This window comes from Leptinotarsa decemlineata, unplaced genomic scaffold, assembly GCF_025532065.1.
Source record: "Leptinotarsa decemlineata unplaced genomic scaffold, Ldec_3_MD MMD2_tig00003335_RagTag_RagTag, whole genome shotgun sequence".
Taxonomy (NCBI): Eukaryota; Metazoa; Arthropoda; class Insecta; order Coleoptera; family Chrysomelidae; genus Leptinotarsa; species Leptinotarsa decemlineata.
Window position 1 is genome coordinate 1830499 of NW_027412587.1, and position 22984 is coordinate 1853482.

Genomic DNA, 22984 nt, shown 5'->3' on the forward strand with positions numbered 1-22984 from the left:
ATTTCCTGAAGACAAACACATTATTATAGATATTTATAGAAATATCGTCCTATTTGTAGAGAATATTTGATGGAACTTGTATTCAAATTCACAACTACCGGTAGTGTACATAACAAAAAGCTACTAGATCGTCCATCCATTCAGAAAGAACAGCAAGTGCAAATAATTGGTGAGATGGTAGTAAATCCTGAACAGTCTACTTATTTCGTCGCGAATGTTTGTGAGGTTTCTCCTTCTACTGTGTGGACACTTTCGAAGAGAAATAGGTATCATCCATACAAAATTAAAATGGTACACCAATTAACTGAAGATGACCCTGATCGAAGAACAGAATTCTGCGAAATCATGACGGAAACCATTGCAAGGCATCCTACCTATCTCCACAATATTTGTTTTAGTGATGAATGTACATGTTTTTCAAACGTCAATGTTCACAGACAAAAAATTGACGTTATTGGAGTGATACCAACCCTCACGATTTCTGGGAAATACATACCCAATATCCAGAAAAAATTAACGTTTGGGCAAGAATATTGGGAAACCATATTGTAGGACCTCTATTTATTGATCAAAATTCAACAGGGGAAGTGTATTTGAATATGATGGAGATTACTGTTGACCCTCTCATCACTGAAATCGTCGGACTGAATCCTAATGAATTCAATATGGATATTGTATTCCAATAAGATGGAGCACTACCACATTACTCCAGACAAGTAAGAAACTATTTGGATACTACTTTTCCCGGTCGTTGGATTGGCCGTCGAAATCCTACAGAATGGCCAGCCCGCTCCCCAGATTTGACACCTTTGGGGTTTTTTTTATGGGGCTTTTTGAAGCAAAACGTGTACGAAACTGAACCTGCTTCATAGAATAATAAATGTTTGTAGAGATATTGACGTTACTGTGTTCGAAAATGCTTATTACCTCATATTATGGTAGTTAAATGTTAATGTATTCAGGCAATTATTAAAAGCCATTTTGTAGTAGTTGAAGATACTGACATTATATTCTAGGGTTGTGAAGCGTTTGTTAGGAGCTTCAAAAAAATGTGTCACAAGATCCTCCTTTCCATTAATTATTTTTCCCAGATGGCGCCCAGTTGAAAGTCTCATCTGTCAATTTCACTTCAAAATGAAGTATTCATGTCTTAATTTAATTATTCCAAATTGTTTTGAGTTGACTCGTTCAAAAAATAAAAAGGGGGGGCATTAAAGAAATGCACTGTATAAGTCGCTACCAGCAACTATTTATTAATTCATATATGTAAAGTCTCCTGATGAGAGTGTGTTCGAAATTTGTAATTATAACTGTGGCAGATGTTTCAATTTATATAACTGATACGTACATAGTGACTTGTAAGTCAAATGTTTTTTTAATTTTTGATTAGGTTTCAAGGATTAATTGATGACTGAAATAAATAGAAATATTGTCACCATCTTGTGGCAACATCAGAATTTCTACATTTGACCTACAGGGATTTTTAAAACATAAGCTATCCTAGCAAACCCATGTCAAATGTTTCACCAAAAACTCTTGACGTACAACACTCTAGATGAAGAGAAAAAAACTATTAAATTTCATCATTCAATTTATAGAGATTCTGAGTACAACAAGCTCAAGTGACGCAGCTTGAGAATGCCAAAAATATTCAATTTTAAAGATCATTTATATTTTGGAATACACTGATATTAGGTGGTTCGTGAATTAAAGATCCCAGTAAAATACGCGTTAAAAAATTTGATTCGTGCAAAATCTTTCAAGTTGGGTCAATCTCAATAAGAATTAAATGTCAAATAATAATTTCGCACATTTATTGAAAAACGTTATTAACTCTAATCGCGTATAAGCTATTATACCGACTATTAATATCAATTATTCTTTTCCTTTCTTATCCACTCATTCGACTTATATTTCATCTTTCTCGTTATCACTCAGACGGCTCGACGGCTGTAACAAGAAGAGAGAAATTAAATTGTTTTGCTGACGCAAGTTGCTCGCTGAAATATGAAGCGTGCCACAGAAGAAAAATTTATCGGAAGCTTCGCGTTTCCGAAAGATTCAGCAAACTGGGTACGTAAATAAACGAGGGGAAGTTCTAACTGGCAGCATAAAAATGGAAAACCAACGATGAAATTGTGTTTTAAGAGCTTTAATATTTTTTTTCAATCATGCTTCCTCCGGTTGAAGGTCAGTTTATTTCAGACTTACTTAAAGAAAAGTTTCTGAATTTGTTTGACAGGGTAATGGTATCGCAAAGAGTTGAGAACGACTTTGATACGAGTGTCACTGAATTTGTGATTTTTTATCCCACAGTACTGAGTATAAAAGCATATAACAAAGTTTCATACTCGAACCAGTTATTTTTAGTTGATATTTCGAAGCTTCCATCAAAGCTTAAAAACTTACACTATTCAACATTTCCAAGAACAGGCAGATTTGACTTTTAGTCAATGTATGCGTTTATTTCTTTACGATAATTAAACTGATATGGGATTGGATGCAGAGAAACCACTTTGGTTTATTCAGTTATTCAGACTTCAGATCTAAGTGCAAATTGTTGCTGAAATAAGTATAACCTTTATTTGAATTTCCGTTATAACCAAATATCGTGTCAAGCGATTGAAGTATTTTGAGTTCTACTCATGGTAGTATTATGATCCTACAAGTGGGAGTATCGCGAAAAGTAGTTGAAACTCTCAACCAATTCGCAACAAATGCCACTGAAAGTACTATAGGTGCAGGTATTTTGAAAATATCATTACTCAAATCTGTGTGTTTATCATTGACCGCCAGGTGAATGGAGAATATTTTACAAAGTATATGCCATCAGTAATTTTTTATTGAGTTGTCAATGTCATCGTTCACTATGGATGGTTTTGTACATGTCCAATTCATGTGAATGAAATTTGTGATTTATTTATTGATTCATTTATTCAATGCATTCAGCAGGCCGAAAAGCCCATATACAGGTATATACAATTAGAAATATGATAATTATATATATAGTTAAATCAATTTTGAATGAAACGAAGAATCTCTTTTTTGAATTGTTTGAACGTTAGAAAAAAGATATCTACACTAGGAATATTATTAACACTTCTAGATATTGTAGTTATGGGAGAAAATGAAAATGATGCAGTGTATTGGAAACCGGAATATGAAATGTGCTACAGAATCTAGATGAAATACGCGGTACACTGAATAGCATTTGAGGCAATGGAGGCTATAACCCCTTTCGGAATAAGCACCATGTTGTTTGAAATATGCATGTTTAAAAAAAATGGAAAATTTTCCAAACTAGATATATGTTTTATGTGGGACGGATTCCAAACGACACTGCAGTACTCAAAATTTACTCCTGATCAGTGTTTTAAGTAAACTGTTTTCAAAGAATGAGAGGTCTCAAAATCCTTGCAGTTGCGTATCAAGAAACGCAGCCTTATCATTGAAGTTGATAATACATTCTGAAAAAGATTGGAAAACGTGAGTTTTTGATCAAACAAAACCCTCAGATCGTTTAATTCCGTGATTCTCATTAAAATTTCACTATCTAGTACATTGTTCAATGTTACCGGTAATATTTTACGTGTGAATGTAATTTTTTTACATTTATTTGTGTTTGAGTACAATTTATGATGAATGTTGTCAAAGAATTTATGTCCTCCTGCAATTTGAAACAGTCTGCTTCATCTTGGATTTAACGATATACTTTCATGTCATCTGCAAATAGCAATTTATGAGAAGTGATATCATGGGCAATGCCATTTATAAATAGTATGAATAATAACGGTCCAAGATTAGACCCTTGTGGGACACCTGAACTCCCTACAAAGCAGGAGGATTCTATACCATCACATTCAACATAACTACGTCGGTCGGATACATATAATATAATAGGAGTAACCGAATATTAGATGATATGCCAAAATTTGACAGTTTCTGTAGCAGCTGTTGATGTGACACTGGATCAAACTCGATGGAGTAAATATAACATATTCTTTCAGATTTTGTTCAATTGTATCATCTAACAAGGATCTTTTGCTGGAGGTAGCACCTATAAAACCAAAAACTTTGAAGCTGTAATAGATATTTCTATTCTTTTTGACGAATAGTCTACTTGTTTCATGATAAAAATAAAGCTGGTGAGCAGACTCAAATTTTTTGGCTCAATATTCCATTCTGTTCAGTGGACAAATCAAACCACTCATTATGAAGATGTTTTTAATTCATCTGAATTCAAATTTCAACAATTGATAGCAATTCAATTTTCCAAAAATGCTTCGCTTGATAAAAATCAAACATTTTAGTGTAAAAAAATCCCTCAAGTAAATCATATTGTTTTGGACGAATCAAAACAGCTAAATGAAAAATTTTAATCGTACAAGATTATTGTGAAAATTACTGTTTTATATTTTCTTCGATATTATTATAGACAGTAACGCCTGGTACGAAAAGGATCGCTCAAATTGTTTGGATTTATGCGTTGGGATAGAATATCGTGTATATCACATCTGTATGTAAATTTCTTCAGAAGCTATTGAGGTTGTTGTTTCATTATGCTAAACATTTTTAGCCAACCAATCTGATGTATGAAAGTAGATACATGATCTCTGAATTTTGAGCCAAAAATAAATCTTTTACATGCATTCAACACTTCTGTATCCTTGATGACGTGATTTAATTGAGATAAGGGCCATAGACGATATCGCAGTGGTTGAATATGTATGAAATTGAAGTACCTAACACATGAAGTGGCTTCTATGTTTCGACTGAGAAAATGTCTGTTCGAATGAAGTTTCTCAACAATCCATAAGCTTTACGTATTGGTGAGTGTACTACTCTGTTTAAAAAATACGTTGAATTTTCATTTTTCTCAAAAAATATCTATTCATTCATCGGTTCCTATTTCTATATCAATTTAATCTTCTCCAAAGTGGTCTCCTTCAGATATAATACACTGATATCAGCATGTTTTTCATTCCTCGAAGCAGTTCTGATATGCAGTAAGCTGGTGCATTATCGTGATGCAAAAGCCAGGACTTGGTTTTTTACAATATCGGCGCATAACTTCAAGGTGATACTCCTTATTGACCGTACGACCATTTGGCAAGAATGCCTGATGTACTACGAACCGGTAATCGAAAAAAACAGTGGGAAATACATTGACATTTGATCGAACTTGGTGTACTTTTTTGGTCTTGGATCTCTAGGACTCTTCCATTGCTACTATTGGACTTTGGTTTCGATGTGATAACCATATACTCATGATTCGTCACCAGTTATGATCCTTTCAAGCAAATCTGAATCGCCGTTGACGCCATTCAACAATTACTGGTCATAATTGAGCAATTTCGGAACGAACTTCACTATCACATGCTTCATGCCCAAAATTTTCAAAAGATTGCATGGCAATAGCCAACCGATATACTGAAATCCTCAGCAAATTCTCTAATACGGATTCGACGATTCTCCATAACAATTTTCTTCACCGTCTCAACATATTCATCGTTTGTTGATATGCTGGGGCGTCCAGGGCGAAATTTTTTTTGTTAACAGCAACTCGCCGAACACGCTAAACTTTTTCTACTTTCATGGCTCTCACCAACAAACTAAACATGCTAAACAGCTGAAAATGTGAAAATATGTTCCAAACGAGTGTACCAATATAAAAAATTTAAAAAAAACCTTCATCGAATGTACCTTGCACGCAAAATTTGTGATTGTAAGCGTAATTTGTATTCAATATTGAGTCCTTAATTTTTAATTTCATCGCTACATTCGCACTCGTGATTGTGGAACCGTTGGTAGTATAGCTGGATGGATTTATAATCACTTAATCCTTGTCGGCCATTTTTCTTTTTTGAATATAAATCACATTATTTTATGATGTAAGAAGAGTTTTTTGTTGTATGACGAAGGGACGGTGGCCGGTTGGATAACGTGGGAAACGTACGCTATGAGGAACGGTGGCTCGAGCCCAGTGGCCAGTCGATCAATTTGTTCTACATGTAATCCAACCCGTGCTATCAATCGCACATTAAAAGATAGGAACTTGTTAATCCTCAGTTTGCACAAGTTTCGACTAATAAGGTTTTTTTTCGTAACAGTGACAGCTGGATATCAGATAAATGATGAATCATTATTTTGTTCAGCTGTTCTTAACGTGTAGGTTTTGATAGGATATGTGTTATGATATTTTTTTTTATTTAGCAATACAAAAATCGAAACCACTACAACGAAATCCACCTGAATATGTTCATACTTTGAGAAAAAGCCTTCCTTTTACAAAAAACCCTGAGCGCTTGAACCTCTCTCCATATTGGTTCAGCATACCTCTGTAATATTGATATTTCCTAGTATACTATCATTTAGTCTTTTTCTGGTGCATTAAACATCAGTAAGCTCCGTATTTCGAGGAACAAAATCAATTTCATATCTGTGTAATATTCCATTGAAAATGCTTCTTTCTCACATTCATAATGGTTTCGACTTACAACATTTTATGCCCTAACAGATTCATTAAAAGCATTTCCAGACCTCGTCAACCATACAAAGTAAATAATTTTATGAACGTCGTTTGGTTTCGGTATTATATAGCGCACTCGTAATGGTAATATGAAAATCTAACAGGAATGAAGTGCCATTTAGTAATTAACAGTAGATTAACTCCGATAGTTCTTGATATTTACGAGCAACTTACAGTTTTATGGAACCCTCGGATTCTAATTAATCCGAGTTTTTGTGATATCATGTTCAAGAACGAATAAAAGGTGCGCCGAGGTGTTTATATCTACCCATCATAAATCGAAATCGTCGTCGTTAATTTTAACCTGAAGTTACGAAACTCTCTTCAGATAGTTGTAAGATGAGTGGTATTTGGTTTCAAGATTATGAACTGCAATCATTTAAAATCTGTTTAAATTTGTCTTGTATTGCTATACTAATTCTTTACTTTAACTGAAATGAGCAGCGATTGGAATAATAAACCAGATACATTTTTTTATGAATAAAACATTTCAGAACCAATTAACAGAGATACTCAGTAAACTATATTCAAATGAGAAATTGAGAAAGAAACAAAACGGTGAATCGAATCGAATCGAATGTTCAGAATTAATTTTTCTATCATAAAGAATAATAATACTGAAGGTATCAACTTGATCTATTTTGAGATTTTTTGAGAAGCATCTTATCTATATGAAGAATTATTTTAAAAAGGAAACTGAGGTAGATCTTCGATTTTTTATACTTCTTCAGAAAAATGGTTAGAGTTCGAGTACTTGAAACTTACCGAATATTTTCCAGGAACGTAGAGTGGTTGGGAATGTGATGTCGTTAACGCAATTGAAATTGGAGTCCCTCGTCCGGTAGGACTGTACGTGCCGGGAGGTGTGGTAGGAGTTGTTACCGTTCGATCTTTGGGAGACATTTCAGCCCATTCCATTCTTCTTAAATCTTCAAGGTGACCAAGGACGTCAACGTAATGTGTTCTGAACAGATCTGCGTACCTCGAAGCTAGGCCTTCTAGATAACCTCTTTCGCCATCCTATAAAAACAAAATAGTGTGGTAGTTTTCATCACAAATATATAAGGTGGGCTGAAAGCACAAATGACGCTACTAGTATTGAATCCATACAATTTTCAGTTAACCCTAACCTTCAAGAGACACGTGTACAAAATTTCACAGCTATCGGATTATTAGTTTGTGCGATAGAACATTTTGAGTGAAGCAAATTTTGTTAATTTGGAGAAAATGGATCAAAATTATTTCGTGTGTTGATGAAGCATTGCTTTGTGGCGAAAAAAATACCGTTCAAGCCAAGGCTTGGCTTTACAAAAGTAATCCGGACTCTGCACCAGGAAAATCAATCATTGGGAAGTGGTTTGCTAAGTTTAAACGAGGTGGAATCAGCAACGAGGACGATGCACGCAGTGAGCGCCCCAAAGATGCTGTTGCAGGCGAACACATAAGAAAAGTTCATAAAATAATTTTGAACGACCTCGAAATGAAGTTGATCGAGATAGCTCAGGCTCTAAAGATATCGTGCATGAATATTTGGGTATTTTTAAACAACTGCTATAACAGGGAATTAAGTGTTAACTCTTTGAGGCACAGAGCGAACACTGCGAAATATACCTTAGCAGCACAGAATATATATTTCTGTAATTCGTTCAGTTTCTTTCGTTATTATTGAACACTAATTAATGAAATATACCCTAGGTACGTTTATAGAATTTTTTGTTTTGTTTAAATAACTATTCTAAGGTGGTATGTCATATGTACCACCATGCAACTAGGGATATTAGGATGAACAAACATGAAAACCAGGCCTTATATATTAAGTTGATTCGAGTACAATATTATCCTTGATTATACATTATGATAATCAGAAAAACAATTCTTAGATTTAGATAAACATAATGGGATATTGCAGGTTTCGCACATCCAGTCGGTACGTATCTGTTTCTCTCTGGTGCTACAGTGTGCACATCTTCTTCTTGAGCCATATACAGGCATATGGGCATTTTCCCTATGTCTTATTTCTGGGGGAACATACGGCATATGTTTTTTGATTTGTATAGGTTTCGAGGGCATCTGACCATTTTCTTTTTGACATATTTTTGTGTGTGATATCAATGAAGTGATTACTTCACGTCTGAAATCTTTCATACTTAATTTGGAAGAAGCATCCAGTTGCTTATGTAGAACATTTGCGTTAACAATACATATATCTAAAAAGTGAAAGAAAATCCTATGCCACCATTTCTTTGACTTTCTGTCGATTTCATAACAACTTTTCAGTTGATTCAACTTATCAACGGAATTCATGTGAGCATTGTAATCAGATAGAATGGCTGGACAGGGAACTTCTTGGATAACTCCTGTTTTTGTTTTACGATTAACTTTAGTCACTTCATTTGATTGATGATAGTTCGAAATCAGATGTACGCAACGTTTATCTTTCCATTTGACTGTATATATGCCATTGTTGCTTGTATAATGATCAAAGTCGCCCTGTTTCAATTCCTGATCTTTTCGGAAAACGGGTAACTCTCTTCTTGTTGGATTTATAGTTGCACATGCGAATATTTTTAGCTTTTTTAAATCTTCCATAAGCTCAACACTGCTGAAATAATTGTCGAAGAATAACTTGTGACCTTTGTTTTCAAGGCCTTTGCACAATGTAGTCACAACTTTCACCCCAAGAGCTTTCTCGGACGAGTTTCCTGTTTTTCCAGTGTAGATTTCGAATTTATAACAATATCCACTTTTATCTGCCTTGTACCCACGTTTGATAGGCTTTTTTGGTAGGTATTGTTTTAGTGAGGAACGGCCTTTGAATTTTATCATAGACTCATCAATAGCTATGAATTCGGATGGTCTAAAGTACTTCAAAAAATTTGTTTGTAATGACGACAGGAACGGCCGAATTTTATAAAGTTTATCGAAATCAGGCGAACCACGACATGGCATCAATGCATTATCATTGATATGGAGATTTGTGAGAATCCATCCAAATCTATTCACTGTCATCAAATTGCTCACGAAACTGTCATGAAAGTCAGCAGCAGATGACCAGTAGTCCCGATAGCTAGGCAATTTCTTCAACCCCATCAGTAAATTCATGCCCAGAAAACATTTTAGTTCAGTAATAGTCAGAGGTTTGAACATACGACCGTGTCTAGTCAGAGTTGCATACAAGTTCGTTTGGAAAACGATGTCATCAAGTATGTTATCAGATAAAAACAACTCAAAAAGTTGACAGGGTCTAGAAATGCCAGAAATATTCACAGGGCCACTGTCTTCTGAGAAATGGGTCGCAACAGCGACATTGTAAGTTTTATTCCATTCTGGTTTCTGTCGAACGACCGGAACATCTCTAAAATTTGAGAGTGGAAGTAGATCATCAACCTCCCAATCATCATCTATCTCAAGTTCTAATGGTGGTTCGATATTCTGAAATTCATTTACATTCTCAGAATCACTACCAATATCATCCGAATCGTTTCCTGATTCATTTCCCAAAGGAATATCAGCGTATAATTCATTGTACAATTCGGCTCTGGATAAACCCACTCATCTGAATGGCAATTCTTCATTATCATCCATTTTGGCGCTAAAAGAGAAATAACCTACATGCACGGTGGTACGAATATTGAATATTCACAAATGAGACTCTCAGTTACAGAATCTTGAGTATTTTATTTCATTTCATACAATATTCTTTACCTGAGTATATCAGTTATCGATGTATGCCATCAAAACAATAAAGAAACAAATGAATTTTGTTTACGAGAGGAAACGCCCAACAACAGCACACCCTACTGTCACAAAAACAACTAATATGATGTACAATAATTTAACTGTCAGGTGGTGTCTTATTCGGCCTTGAAATATCGAGTCTATATGTAAACAAAGATCGACACGCTGTGGTTCACAAAATAAACCGTTATGCAACTCCGAGAAAAATTCATTTATATGAGGTACATTTCATGGACCACCATGCTTAAAGTACTAGGAATATGTGTACCACCATGCTTCAAAGAGTTAAAATGTCGTAAGGTTGACAGCAGCGGCTAGCAGGTGGCTTCGCGGCTGTGATTGGCTCTCTACTATAACAAAAATGCTCTTTTGTATTTGTATTATCTTGGGAATAGTATTTTATTGCTCTATTGACATTCATTCTATAATGTTTTTAATTATTTCATTGTCCCATGGTAATCAATATCAGTGAATGTAAATAAATAGTTTTAAAACTGAAATACCTTATTGTTTTAATGTTTTATATCAAAAAGATGCTTGGTGTTTTGTTCATAACACATTTTTAAAATAATTTACTGGGTTAGTTAGTTTTTAAAAATGGTTATAATTAACTCGTACACCCAAAGTGGATTTGATTCGAAGATTTTCGTACTGCTCTCACAGGCTAAAATACAGCATTTTTGTAAATTTGTATAAATTTACAATTGTATGAATTTCAATTGTTGACCTACATAACAAATATATACCTTTGGTGACGATGAATCTTGAGGTAAAATAAGATATAGGATAACAAACATTCAGTAGAGCATCAAAATATTTTATTTATGTACACTGCCACTACTAGGTTTAAAAAAGTGTTTAATTTTTTAAGCTTTGGTTCCGATTGTTTCTGTTGGGCTTTCAACTTTCTCTTCTGAGCACCACTTAAATGTTCATATTTTGGTTAAAAAGGCGTCATGATTTACGTTTTTGTTACAAAGAACAAGCGAGAAATAATGAAATATTTACTTCACTACACAACACATCACGAAACAGAACAGAAAGTACTGTAATATCTACAGACCAACCGGCCGATGATGAAACAACGCAGACGCTTGTCATCCTTAGCCCACTCTCACCAAATTGTCGAAACAGAATGTTTCACGATTCTGCCGCGCTCGCCAAGTTATCCGCCACCGTCGCCAATCAAGAATTGGCTCCAAACTCTTCCCTTCCCTTTTGTCTATGAAGTGGAAGAAGGTTCTACAACACAAAAAGTACGTTAAAAACCGTTACTGCCGTATTTTTAATAATATAATTAAATGATACAATTTAATATGAGACCCGCCACTAGTCTCGCAGGCCCAATTTTCGTCGGTTTCCTTTTGACGTTTCCTGCTCACCGTTTCGCGCCCCCCCTGGCTCTCGGCCCCCGCATTGCGTGTCCTAGGGGCCACTCTGTTACGCCACTGGTGGAAGCTCTGGTGGAAGTGAGTGCTGCGCGAGCTCACAATCGACCTAAAACATCAACGAATTTATGATTCTGAGCGGTGTTTGAAGCTGTTCCAGTGTGAAAAATCCGAATTTATGCATCGATATGTAACAATGGATGAAACATGACGCCATCATCTCAAATTAGAATCAAAATGATCGTCTTCTTAGTGAACTACATGTGGTGAACCAACTCCAAAGCGTGCTAAGACGCAACAGCCGCCTAGCAAGTTGACTAGAAATGTTATGGAATCAGTATTTTGGGATGCGCATGGTATAATATTCATCGACTATCTTGAAAAAGGAAAAATTATGAATAGTTATTATCACATAACGTTATTGGAGCATTTAAAGGACGAAATCGCGAAAAATCGCCTCCATTCCAAGAAAAAAAAAACTGATGTTTCATCATAACAATGCACCGTGTCACAAACCAATGGATGGATGAATTGGCATTTAAATTGATTTTGCATCCACCGTATTCTCCAGAGCTGGTTCCCAGCAACTTTTTTCTCAGACCTCAAGAGAATCTTCGCTGGAAAGAAATTTAGCGCCAATGAAGAGGTAATCGTCGAAACTGAGGTCTATTTTGAGGCTAAAGACAAATCGTACTATAGAAATGGTATCGAAAAAGTTGTAAGACCGCTATGATCGTTGTATCGCCCTCGAATGCAACTATATTGAATGATGAAATAGAGTTTTATCAATTTTTTTTTCTATGTTAGCCTAGGAATTTTTCAGCCCCACTGTTACGTTGGAAAAGAACAGTAATAATAATAAGTAACATCAAGCTTCTGCTGAGGATCATATATCTGCTTTTTAACCCGAAGACGGTTGTGGATACTAACAATCGAAACGTCGCGTCGTGGAGTAACTTGCTCATCATTGATATTTGGAAAATTTAGCCAGTTGATACTGTGGCCATGAAATCTCAAAATATATATTTTTTTATTTTCACACGAATGTTCTTTGGTTTTAAATATCGAAAAGAGACTCGAAAACAGACTGGTTTTCAATTCACTTGGGGAGAAATTTGTGAAATATGATATCATACTGACTGCAAAGTAAAGTCTAGAAGAGAATCTAACCAGTGAAAAAGCCCGTCAGAAATGCAAAAAATATTAGCAGCACACAAAAAAAATGTTTTTCCGTTAACCAGCTATCGCACCCCTACGAACGACAACCCTCAGAAGTCGAAACTTGTGCGAGCTAAGGACTAACGAGGTCTCACCTTTCAACGTGTGATTCCTAACACGGGTTGGACAATAGCAAGTGAAAATTGCGCGTTCAGCCTGCGGATGAACATTGACCGATTGATCAAAGCACCCACGTCGAACCGCCGGGCTACCGACCGAAAAGTCGACCCAGGGTATAAGGGATAATGGAGAATAACTAAAAAGAAATCTTCTATTGAGGAAAATGGTTGTTGAAATTGTAAGTGATTTGAACATCTAGAACGTTTATATAAACCGCATTCACACATTTTTTTTTTGAGAAAAACAGGTTTTTTGTTTTAAAAAAAACGAATAAAAACAGTACTTTGAAAAAATGTATCATAGAATACAAAAAAACTTTTACATTTCCTAGAAATTTTTTTCACACAGAATACTGCTGATTATTAACAAAACTGTTCTAGCACAATGATATTTTGATAAGCCTATATGAATTACAAAACGGAAGTCTCCATCAAATATCGTGAATAACAAGTGAATTTTGTAAGAAAAAACAAAAACGAAAAAATCTATTTTTCCGATTTCTCACGAAAATTTTCAGGTAGTTATCTATAACTTTCGTAATCAACTTTTTTCAATAGGAGTCCCCTTTCAGTGGAAACATTTTCCATCCATAAAATTCACTTAGTTTTTCTTCGTACATCGACTACATTTCAATTTGAATTTCATTAGTTCAGACTTCCATTATGTAATATATATGAAATGATTTAAAATCCCTGAAAGAGCCAATACAAATGAAAAATTGAAAGAAGAATAGCTAATAACAACAATTATATTAATCATATCAATATATATATATATATATATATATATATATATATATATATATATATATATATATATATATATATATAGGGTGTCCCTGGACTTCCTCTTTTCCTCTCGGGAATGTATAGATGGGGTCAAAATATCACCAGTACTTCATATAACTTTTTTTCCTAAAATCCTTCGTTACCAAGTAACGGGCCCTCGAAATTACAAAATGAAAAATGTTTTTCTTTGATAACTTTTCAAGTGAATATTCAAAATCATCCAAATTTTGGTAATTGACTAAACAAATGAATTCCTTCGATGAGCTTTCATGCAGGAGTCAGTTGTTTTGCTACAAAGTCAGGAACGGACTACCCCCGATGGTCCACACCCCAAAACTTTGAAATGACAGATATTTTTCAATATTTTTCAACAAATTAAGGTTACTTGGACAATTTTATAAATAAAAGTACTCGTGTGGAAAGTCGATCGGAGCAACGAGTCTTGATAAAAATGTAGTTTCACTCGACGACATCAATAATTATCAAAGCAGAAATAATAATGATAACGTTAATTCAACAACATTTATCCTGAGATGTCTACCATTATTCGAAAATATTAGTTTTTGAGGAAAATGGAAATGATAGGTAAAATGTTCATAACGAATTTTTATAATGCAAACACGTTTAACTAACGAAACTCAAGAGCCTCAAGAGCAAACAGAAATGAAAAATCCGCTACAGAAACTGCTCGATATGACCACCTTCTCTCTCTATACATTTTCTTAGTCTGCGAAGACACCCTCTCTGTACTTGAAATAGCATTCCAGGGTCGTTTCGTATGGCTTCACAATGTAATGTTATTCTATTCAATAATGCATCTCTTGTGTGAATAGGTGTAGCGTAAACAAGGCTTTTTAGATGCCCCCACAGAAAGAAATCCAATGGATTTAAATCCGGAGACCGCGATGGCCATGAATATGGCCCACCTCTACCAATCCATCTATTGTGGAAAATATGGTTCAGATGTTTAACTAACGTTTAACTAACGAAACTCAAGAGCCAAGCACATGATTTTTTTCAATAACTTATGTATGCAGTAATTGATTTCTGTCTATTGAAAATAATTTACAGTGACCTATGCATCCATTTTGAATTTAATGGGTACATTCATCTTCTGTAGTCATATCAATCATGCAACGAACTATCCTACCTTCTACCCGAAATATTTCCATATTGTAAGATATTCTGTCACTAACTTCACCAGAACGTGGGATAATTTTCTGCTTCCGTTCAATCCAATTTTCGAAGAGAATACGCCATTAAGTTCTTGAATATATTATGTTTGGTAACGTGCGTATTTCGGAACTTTCACAATAAGTTACGAATAGGCCATATCAACGTAATTCGTGCCATATTAAACTATATTAAACAAACTTTTCCCTCTTCGTCTACCAATTAAACTGGAGCTCCGAGAAAGCTCATCCGAAAACGACTCCTGGGAAATTCCGACATCCTTCATCGAAACTATATTTCACGAAGTTGTCAGAAAGACAATATCTTCAGCCAGTGTGGTGTAGAGGAAATGGCATACGGAAGTTGATAATTTTTTGTATTCAATATTTAGCGATGAAGAGGGAAAGTAAAATATTACACAGGATTACAATATATGTGATGAAATCGGCCGATACTTATGAGATTTTCATTAAACAGTTATATAAAAACAAAACACGTGTTTCGCTATAGAATAGCTTTTTCAGGTGGTTCTTAGTCATAAATTTCTTTACTCATACAAACATTTAATCAAGAAACACTTTATTGTGAGCTTTTCACAAACAGTTTTACAAAAACGCAACACGTGTTTCGCTATACAATAGATTCTTCAGGTGTGTCTGACACTCCTGCACCCCCACACTGTTTTCGAAAATTTTTTTTCGCTTTTATCGCGTGTGTCTGAGGTAGTCAGTCACAAAAATATTCAATTCAAACAAAGAGCGAGTTTAAATTATCCAAAAATAAAAGAATTTCGATTTGGTTCTGCCAGCTTAACGGCAAAGCTATATAGGGGGCAAAATATGTTTTCTTTTCTGCGTTAGATGAAGAATGAAACATCCTGGAATGGAGTAATTAATATGAAAATTCAAAATAGTCCTGCTGGCTCAATAGGAGCCAATCAGAAGAGCTACATATAATACGAAAAATGAACAAAAGATGTTAGTAATTTTTTGTAAAAAACAAACTCTAGATATGAATTTTGTCAATTGGAACATCAGTCCAGACATGAAACATCATTCTGAATTGTTTTATGAAATGAAATCCAACCTATCACCTAACCAAAAATGAAGAGGATGGATCATTTTTCAAGGATTTAATAGATAAATAGCATCAGTTTAGAACTTCAAAGAATCTAGCCTATATTCATCGCAGTATTTCCGATTGAAACGGAAGAGAAAACATATAATTTATTATAGATAACATAGTAGTAGTTCCAAGAGAGAAAATGAAACATGTAATGATGTAGGTTATGGCAAGACAGTTCACACGGTTTTGTAGTTAAAAACCAATACTGCGTCTGAGAAAAAACAAAGTTCAATACTCTTTTAGATTTAAATAGTTTCAGTTTTATTAAAAAATCAGAAAAGTTTGAAAAATCACTTCGAAATGAATAAATATCTACTTTGTTGTTCTCGGAGGAAACATTTGCTGACTCAAAAATTGATTACTGTTATCTTCCATTCGATATACTATAAAGGAGCAGGTTTAGTAAAAAAACTGAAAATCCAATCACCATCTCGTGTTCCACAAATTTGCCAGTAATTGCAACGTGCATCAACTGCGAACATTTTTCCCGATTCCTTCTATTTCAATTACGCAATGACATTTGCTCGAAATTAATATGTATATGTTTATTAACATATATGAATCCAAATGGGATGCTATATATCAAAGCTGCAAAAGCTAGTACTGCGATAGGTTTTTGGAATTGCCATTTGCGGTGCTATGTATATACATCTCACTGGCGAATCTGCATATCAAAGTATGTTTCTGATGGAACAAGTGCCTATACCAATTCATGTCTAATAGAGTGTGCACAGTTTGTGTAAAGTGATATCGATTGGGAGGTTATGCAAATTTTTTTTGCATTCAAAATGGGAACATGCGAAATGTGAAACATATCTTGGTAGTAAGGCAGTAATTTCCAGGGACTATTTTTATCGGTAATCATCAATCGTTAGTCTTTCAATGGGAAAATCACGAAAAATGTTTGAATCGACGTACATTTCTACAGTTTTCGTAAAGTGTAACTTCTAAGAGGAATTGTGACAAAGTCTAACAAAACATATCCAGAGATCTACAAATCGTGCTAAGTACAATGGTTTGATACAAATTTACCAATCATAAATTTGGAAAAAGCTACATATTTACCCTTCTCAAACTATAAAACTGGGCTCCAAAAAACTAACCATATAAATGGACTCTCCAAAGCACTGACCACACTGATTTTTTTAAGAACAAAACACAAGCACTGCAGGAAAATCCTCAAGGCGCTCTAAGAGCGGTGCCTGTGCGAAAGTAGCGATTTACTTTGGATTTCAATTGCTGAAGGTTTAATCCATTTGGAAAAACGTTCTCAGGAAGTTTATTCCACATAAACGCCGTTCTCCAGTGAAGTTCAAGGTGTACTGAGTGGAACTTTATAACAGTAGGCAGTTATTTTAAATGAGACTATCACATCCACATAGCAAAAATAATTCAATATCTGATGTACATATTCAAACAGATTTCAACAATAACTGACACACAGACAATGAGAAATATATACTATGTCCTTGTCCAATCACTGTTATGCTACGGGATAATAGGTTGGGGAGGGACATATGAAAACACCTAGAAACACCTTGAGACAGCACAAAAACGAATAATAAAAATAATTCACCAAAAATAGTCACTTCCGAAAATTTATTTAAACAATTTCGATATTTAAATATAAGAAACATTTTTTATAAAACTGCGCTTACTCAAATTGTCAAAAATAACCTCATGAAAAATGAAACTATGCACACTATGCACCAGACGCGGTGCAAACATGAAAATGTACTACCCAAAATCCAAAAAACTATCAGTCAAGGTGACTTCTTATACGTGGATCAGAAAGTATATAATAATATCCAGCAGGAACTGAAAATAAAAGTCAGATATAAATATTTTAAAAAATTATTGAAAGTATTTGCTTTCTAATACCATTCCAATACTTCAGAAATGTTAAATAGAACAGGAAGAAAATAGGAAAAACAGGAGAAAAGGAGTAGGACAGGAAGAAATGAGAAAAAAACATATATTTGCATATATTTGCAGTCAAGGTTAATGCTATGTGTACAGCGTCACCGATAAAGTCCGCATCAAATGGGAAACTTTTTTATTTATCGTTTTATGTGAAATTTGATTTTGGCAGTAGATTTTGCTTAAGAAATGATGTCAAATGGCGTCTACAAAATAGGTCACGTGATTTCCTTAACCTGTCAAAATTGACATCGAAAAATGACATTATTCTTCAAAATATCCAAAAATATCAAAGGATAAAAACATTTTCTTTTGTAATTTTATACCCACACACCAAGTTTCAAACCCATAATAAGTATTTTATATTTTCACTATTTTTCCGCACTCCTGCTTTTTCTACTTATCAAAATTTAAGCACACCTGTACTAAATCATTTATTTTAACTAAACTCGTCACCGAATTTCTTTTTTTGCAATATAATAATATTTTAAGAGCCTCTTTGATGTTAAAAACAAATTTTGAAAAATAAAAGTTGTCAAACTTGATGCAAAGTTCATCTAGTTTCAACGGGGCTTTCAAAACAGTACTTGAGTTTTTTACTGAGCAAATGGCCTCACAATATGAATTAGAACAAAACGGAACATTAGGAAACATCATTTCGTGATTCTTGAAGCCCATTCAATAAAAGAAAAAAACTCATAGTATTTACATTCACCTACTCCGCTAACAACACTAATTAAAAAAAAACTGGGTAGGCTGTGAAAACATATGAAACTACATAATGTGTTTTAGAAAACGTCACTGTCACTGGATAAATTAATATGAATATGAAAATTAAAATAATATGTTATCTTCACAAGAAAAAATTGAAATTGTGCTAATTTGTGGTGAAAACACATTGCATCGACAAGTGGATGATATTTTTAACGCAAGACATCCTGGTAGACATGTACAGCAATCCACTGTAAGTAGGATTTTAAAAAAATTTAAACTGACTGGTTCAGTTGAAAATACTTTTGAAAAACGTCATAATCCATCACGCAATAATGATGAGGTTCAGTTGGCTGTCTGCCTGGATGCTATCGAACAGGGAAAATCAAGTATTACCAATATTGTAGATAGAACTGGCATTAAAAGAGAAAGCGTAAGAACAATTTTACATAAAAATAAATTCAAACCCTACAAACCCAAATTTATAAATACCTTAAAGGAAAGAGATTTCGATGTTCGACTAGATTTTTTCTTTCTGGTACCAAGGAGAAGTAGAATTAAACAGAAAATTTCCTTACAAAATCCTATGGACCGACGAAGCTACCTTCACATCGAACGGCGTAGTCAGTTCCCAGAATTGTAGGTGGTGGGCTCAGGAAAATCCTCATTTTGTGATAGAATGTCGGGACCAATTATCATTTAAAACAAATGTGTGGTGCGGTGTTTTAAATAATCAGGTAATGGGACCATTCTTTTTTAGACACAATTCAACTTCTCAGGATTATTTTCAATTTCTAAATACTGAGATTAGTGATATAGTGGACAATATGCCGGTTGAAATAAGACACAGTCTGTGGTATCAATGTGACGGGGCTCCTATTTATAGTTCAAGACAAGTCAAAAAGAAACTATTAGAAATGTTTAGGGGCAAAGTTATCGGGCGAAATATGGAGCAAATATGGCCGCCTAGGTCGCCAGATTTAACCCCACTAGATTTTTTCTTGTGGGGTTACTTAAAACAAATCGTTTATAAACAAAGACCTTTTCGTGACGTGAATCACCTAGAAACTGTTATTAGAAACTCTATTTTAAACATAAATCCTGTGAGTATCAGCAACTCAATAAAAGATGTATCAAGAAGGACAATTATCTGCATAGAACGCGATGGAAGACATACAGAAATGTAGTGTATTTAATGTCGTGAGTCTTTTTTTTCGTGTTTTTTTGCTATTAGGTATAGGTACATGTTTATTTTCAGTTCCTTTTAATTATGATTAAATTCAACTGTATTTTTTGTTAAAAAACAATAAACACTCTAAGATATTGTTTCCTAATGTTCCGTTTTGTTCTAATTCATATTGTGAGGCCATTTGCTCATTAAAAACTCAAGTACTGTATAGTTTGGAAAGCCCCGTTGAAACTAGATGAACTTTGCATCAAGTTTGACAACTTTTATTTTTCAAAATTTGTTTTTAACATCAAAGAGGCTCTTAAAATATTATTATATTACAAAAAAAGAAATTCGGTGACGGGTTTAGTTAAAATAAATGATTTAGTACAGGTGTGCTTAAATTTTGATAAGTAGAAAAAGCAGGAATGCGGAAAAATAGTGAAAATATAAAATACTTATTATGGGTTTGGAACTTGGTGTGTGGGTATAAAATTACGAAAGAAAATTTTTTTATCCTTTGATATTTTTGGATATTTTGAAGAATAATGTCATTTTTCGATGTTTCTTTTTTTAAATGTCAATTTTGACAGGTTGAGAAAATCACGTGACCTATTTTGTAGACGCCATTTGACATCATTTCTTAAGCAAAATCTACTGCCAAAATCAAATTTCACATAAAACGATAAATAAAAAAGGTTCCCATTTGATGCGGACTTTATCGGTGACACTGTATATGTTGTTCAGTTATGAAATGATCTACAATACTATAATGTAACCACTTAAATATTTTTGTTGTATAATTATTCAAAATCTTTAAAAAAGTATGAATAATGTCTATATTTTTCAAGAAAAACTATCCACATATCTATCTATCTATCTATCTATTTAGAAATTTAATATATACTACACTGGCTGAAAAGTCTCCGGTCTGACACATAGATGGCGCTAGTCTTATTGCATTCACCGCTTTTTCAGTTAGTTCAAAAGCCGTTGAAATGATGATATTCTACTTATAAGTTTGTGAGTTATTATGCTAGAAGTGACACTACTTTGTTATTTTCATAGCAGAGCAACAATTAAACGTTAGTTTCTTGATTTCAAACGTGGTCGTAGAGACACCGATGATTCAGGAAATCATTTTGAATGATCGAAAAGCGAAGTTGCGTGAGTTAGCTGCCATTGTGAAGTTATCAAAAGAACGTCAATATATGAGAATGCATGAAACATGGATCCATACTCCGGAATCATAACGATCATCATCTGAGTGGAGAGTAACTGGTGAACCTTGTCCTAAGTTCCCGAAAGCCCAACAATCGGCTAGAAAGATTATGACCTCGGTATTTTGGGATGTGCGTGGTATAATATTTATCGGCTATCTTGAGAATGAAAATACTAACCACAATGCACAATCGAATTGCTCTCGCATATACCATATTCGTCAGGTTTGGCTCCTAGCGACCACTGGCTGTGGTCGTTAGGCAAGCATTGCAACTACACATGTTTCTAATCTTTCCTTCAAAAATATAAAAAAAGTTACTGCTCCACTTTAGCGGTAATTATCGAAACTATTTTGGCTGAACTCAGCTTTGATCGATGGCCTTTTTATTTGATGGAAAAAGTTTCAGTTTTTTATCGATTCTATAGATAGCGTCTTTGTGGGTGGACTCTTGTCATGCTCACTTCTCATTTTAGTTTTATTTTGCCTAAAAATGTAATTAATATCAATCTGACTACCGTTTTCTACCTTACTAATATCAAATTTGAAATATAAAGGGATGAACTGAGCACTGATATATTCATGTGAAACATTTTTAAAAATGTATTTTCATTTACAGATATATTGAAACGTCTTAGACTCTATATTCTGTATAGTGAAATGATGTACCCATTTTTTCAGAAAGTTTGACGGCTTGCGAATTTTCCTTCATTTCTCTACTAGCAAACCGTCCTGGCTCCCCACGAGTACAATGCTGATACTAAATATAAAATTATTCACTGGAAATGTAAGGGCATGGAGAAACAGTGATTGAAAGACAATTCTATATTATGGACGCGTCATTTTACCCTGCGGTTGGCACCCCAGTTGGAATATTTAAAAATTCTTTCTTATTGCACATCTACAACATAAAATGAACCTACATATAAAAATTCAGTCTCCGAAAATATAGCGGAACGGAGAAACAGTGATGAAAATGTAATTTTCATATGTAAACGCGCCCCTTTTACCCCACCACGAAAATATTTAAAAACCCTTCCTTAGTGCACATCTAATACATAAGAAGCATCTATTTACCAAATTTTAACTTCCTAGGACTCACCAGTACGGAAAAATAGAGATGGATGAGTATTAAGTGAGTGATTTCTGCATTCATAAGTATATGTAGGTGCGTCTTTAGCGAGTGAAAATATAATTCGGATTGGTTTAGTTTGGAAATACTTTCTAGTCGCAGCAGAGAAGCATGTCTAGTCAATAACTTCCCCATGAATAGATATGTTTTCTGATTGTCTTTACTCTGTGTATTGTTGTGAGACATTCTTCGACTGAAAGGAATTCGTTCTTTGAACATCTCAGATTTAAACAGATCTCGTTATTTTTCGACAGAAATATTTCCTTGGAGAATCGCATACGTATTCCTCTACTTTGTTACTTTGTAGACGTGCAAATATTTTCTATACATTAAAAAAAGAAGTCATATATATGTTTCTAAATTTCAACAGACAGTTTCTAATCGACATATTCAATTTTATTTTACACATATATTTTCATTTGGGAAAAAACAATTCTTATTATAATACTAGCTCAAATGTGGAACTTATGCTGTTGATGGCATTCAAAAACGTTTTTCAGTAAGTTATTGTGGTGACGATAAAATATTGTCGATATAATACTCTCCACGGGCATAGACTGATTTCTTTCCAGAACCAGTTCAATGAGTTAGGTTAGGTCTGGTAAGGTCTAAAGTGAGTGGGTCTATTCGATCCTCCACGGCAACCCGCAAGGGTTTAATGTGGCTCACACCTATTTACACTTGACCAAATAAACTCGGCTTCTTAACGAAGCTGATTAGTTTGTATGGTGAGTAGTCTTTCAGGTCAGATAGTA

The 22984-nt window shown here is 34.2% G+C and overlaps 1 protein-coding gene across 5 annotated transcripts in view; it reads right to left on the minus strand.

The window, feature by feature from the left end:
• The window catches only part of LOC111507432 (uncharacterized), a 544290-nt gene that overhangs the window by 174740 nt on the left and 346566 nt on the right, over positions 1-22984 (minus strand). For all 5 annotated transcript variants that reach the window (XM_074177938.1, XM_074177940.1, XM_074177937.1 and 2 more), the window contains one exon: positions 7295-7549. In XM_074177938.1, the coding sequence (XP_074034039.1) occupies positions 7295-7447 (153 nt within the window). In that variant the 5' untranslated portion in view covers positions 7448-7549. The remainder of the gene's footprint in view (positions 1-7294; positions 7550-22984) is intronic.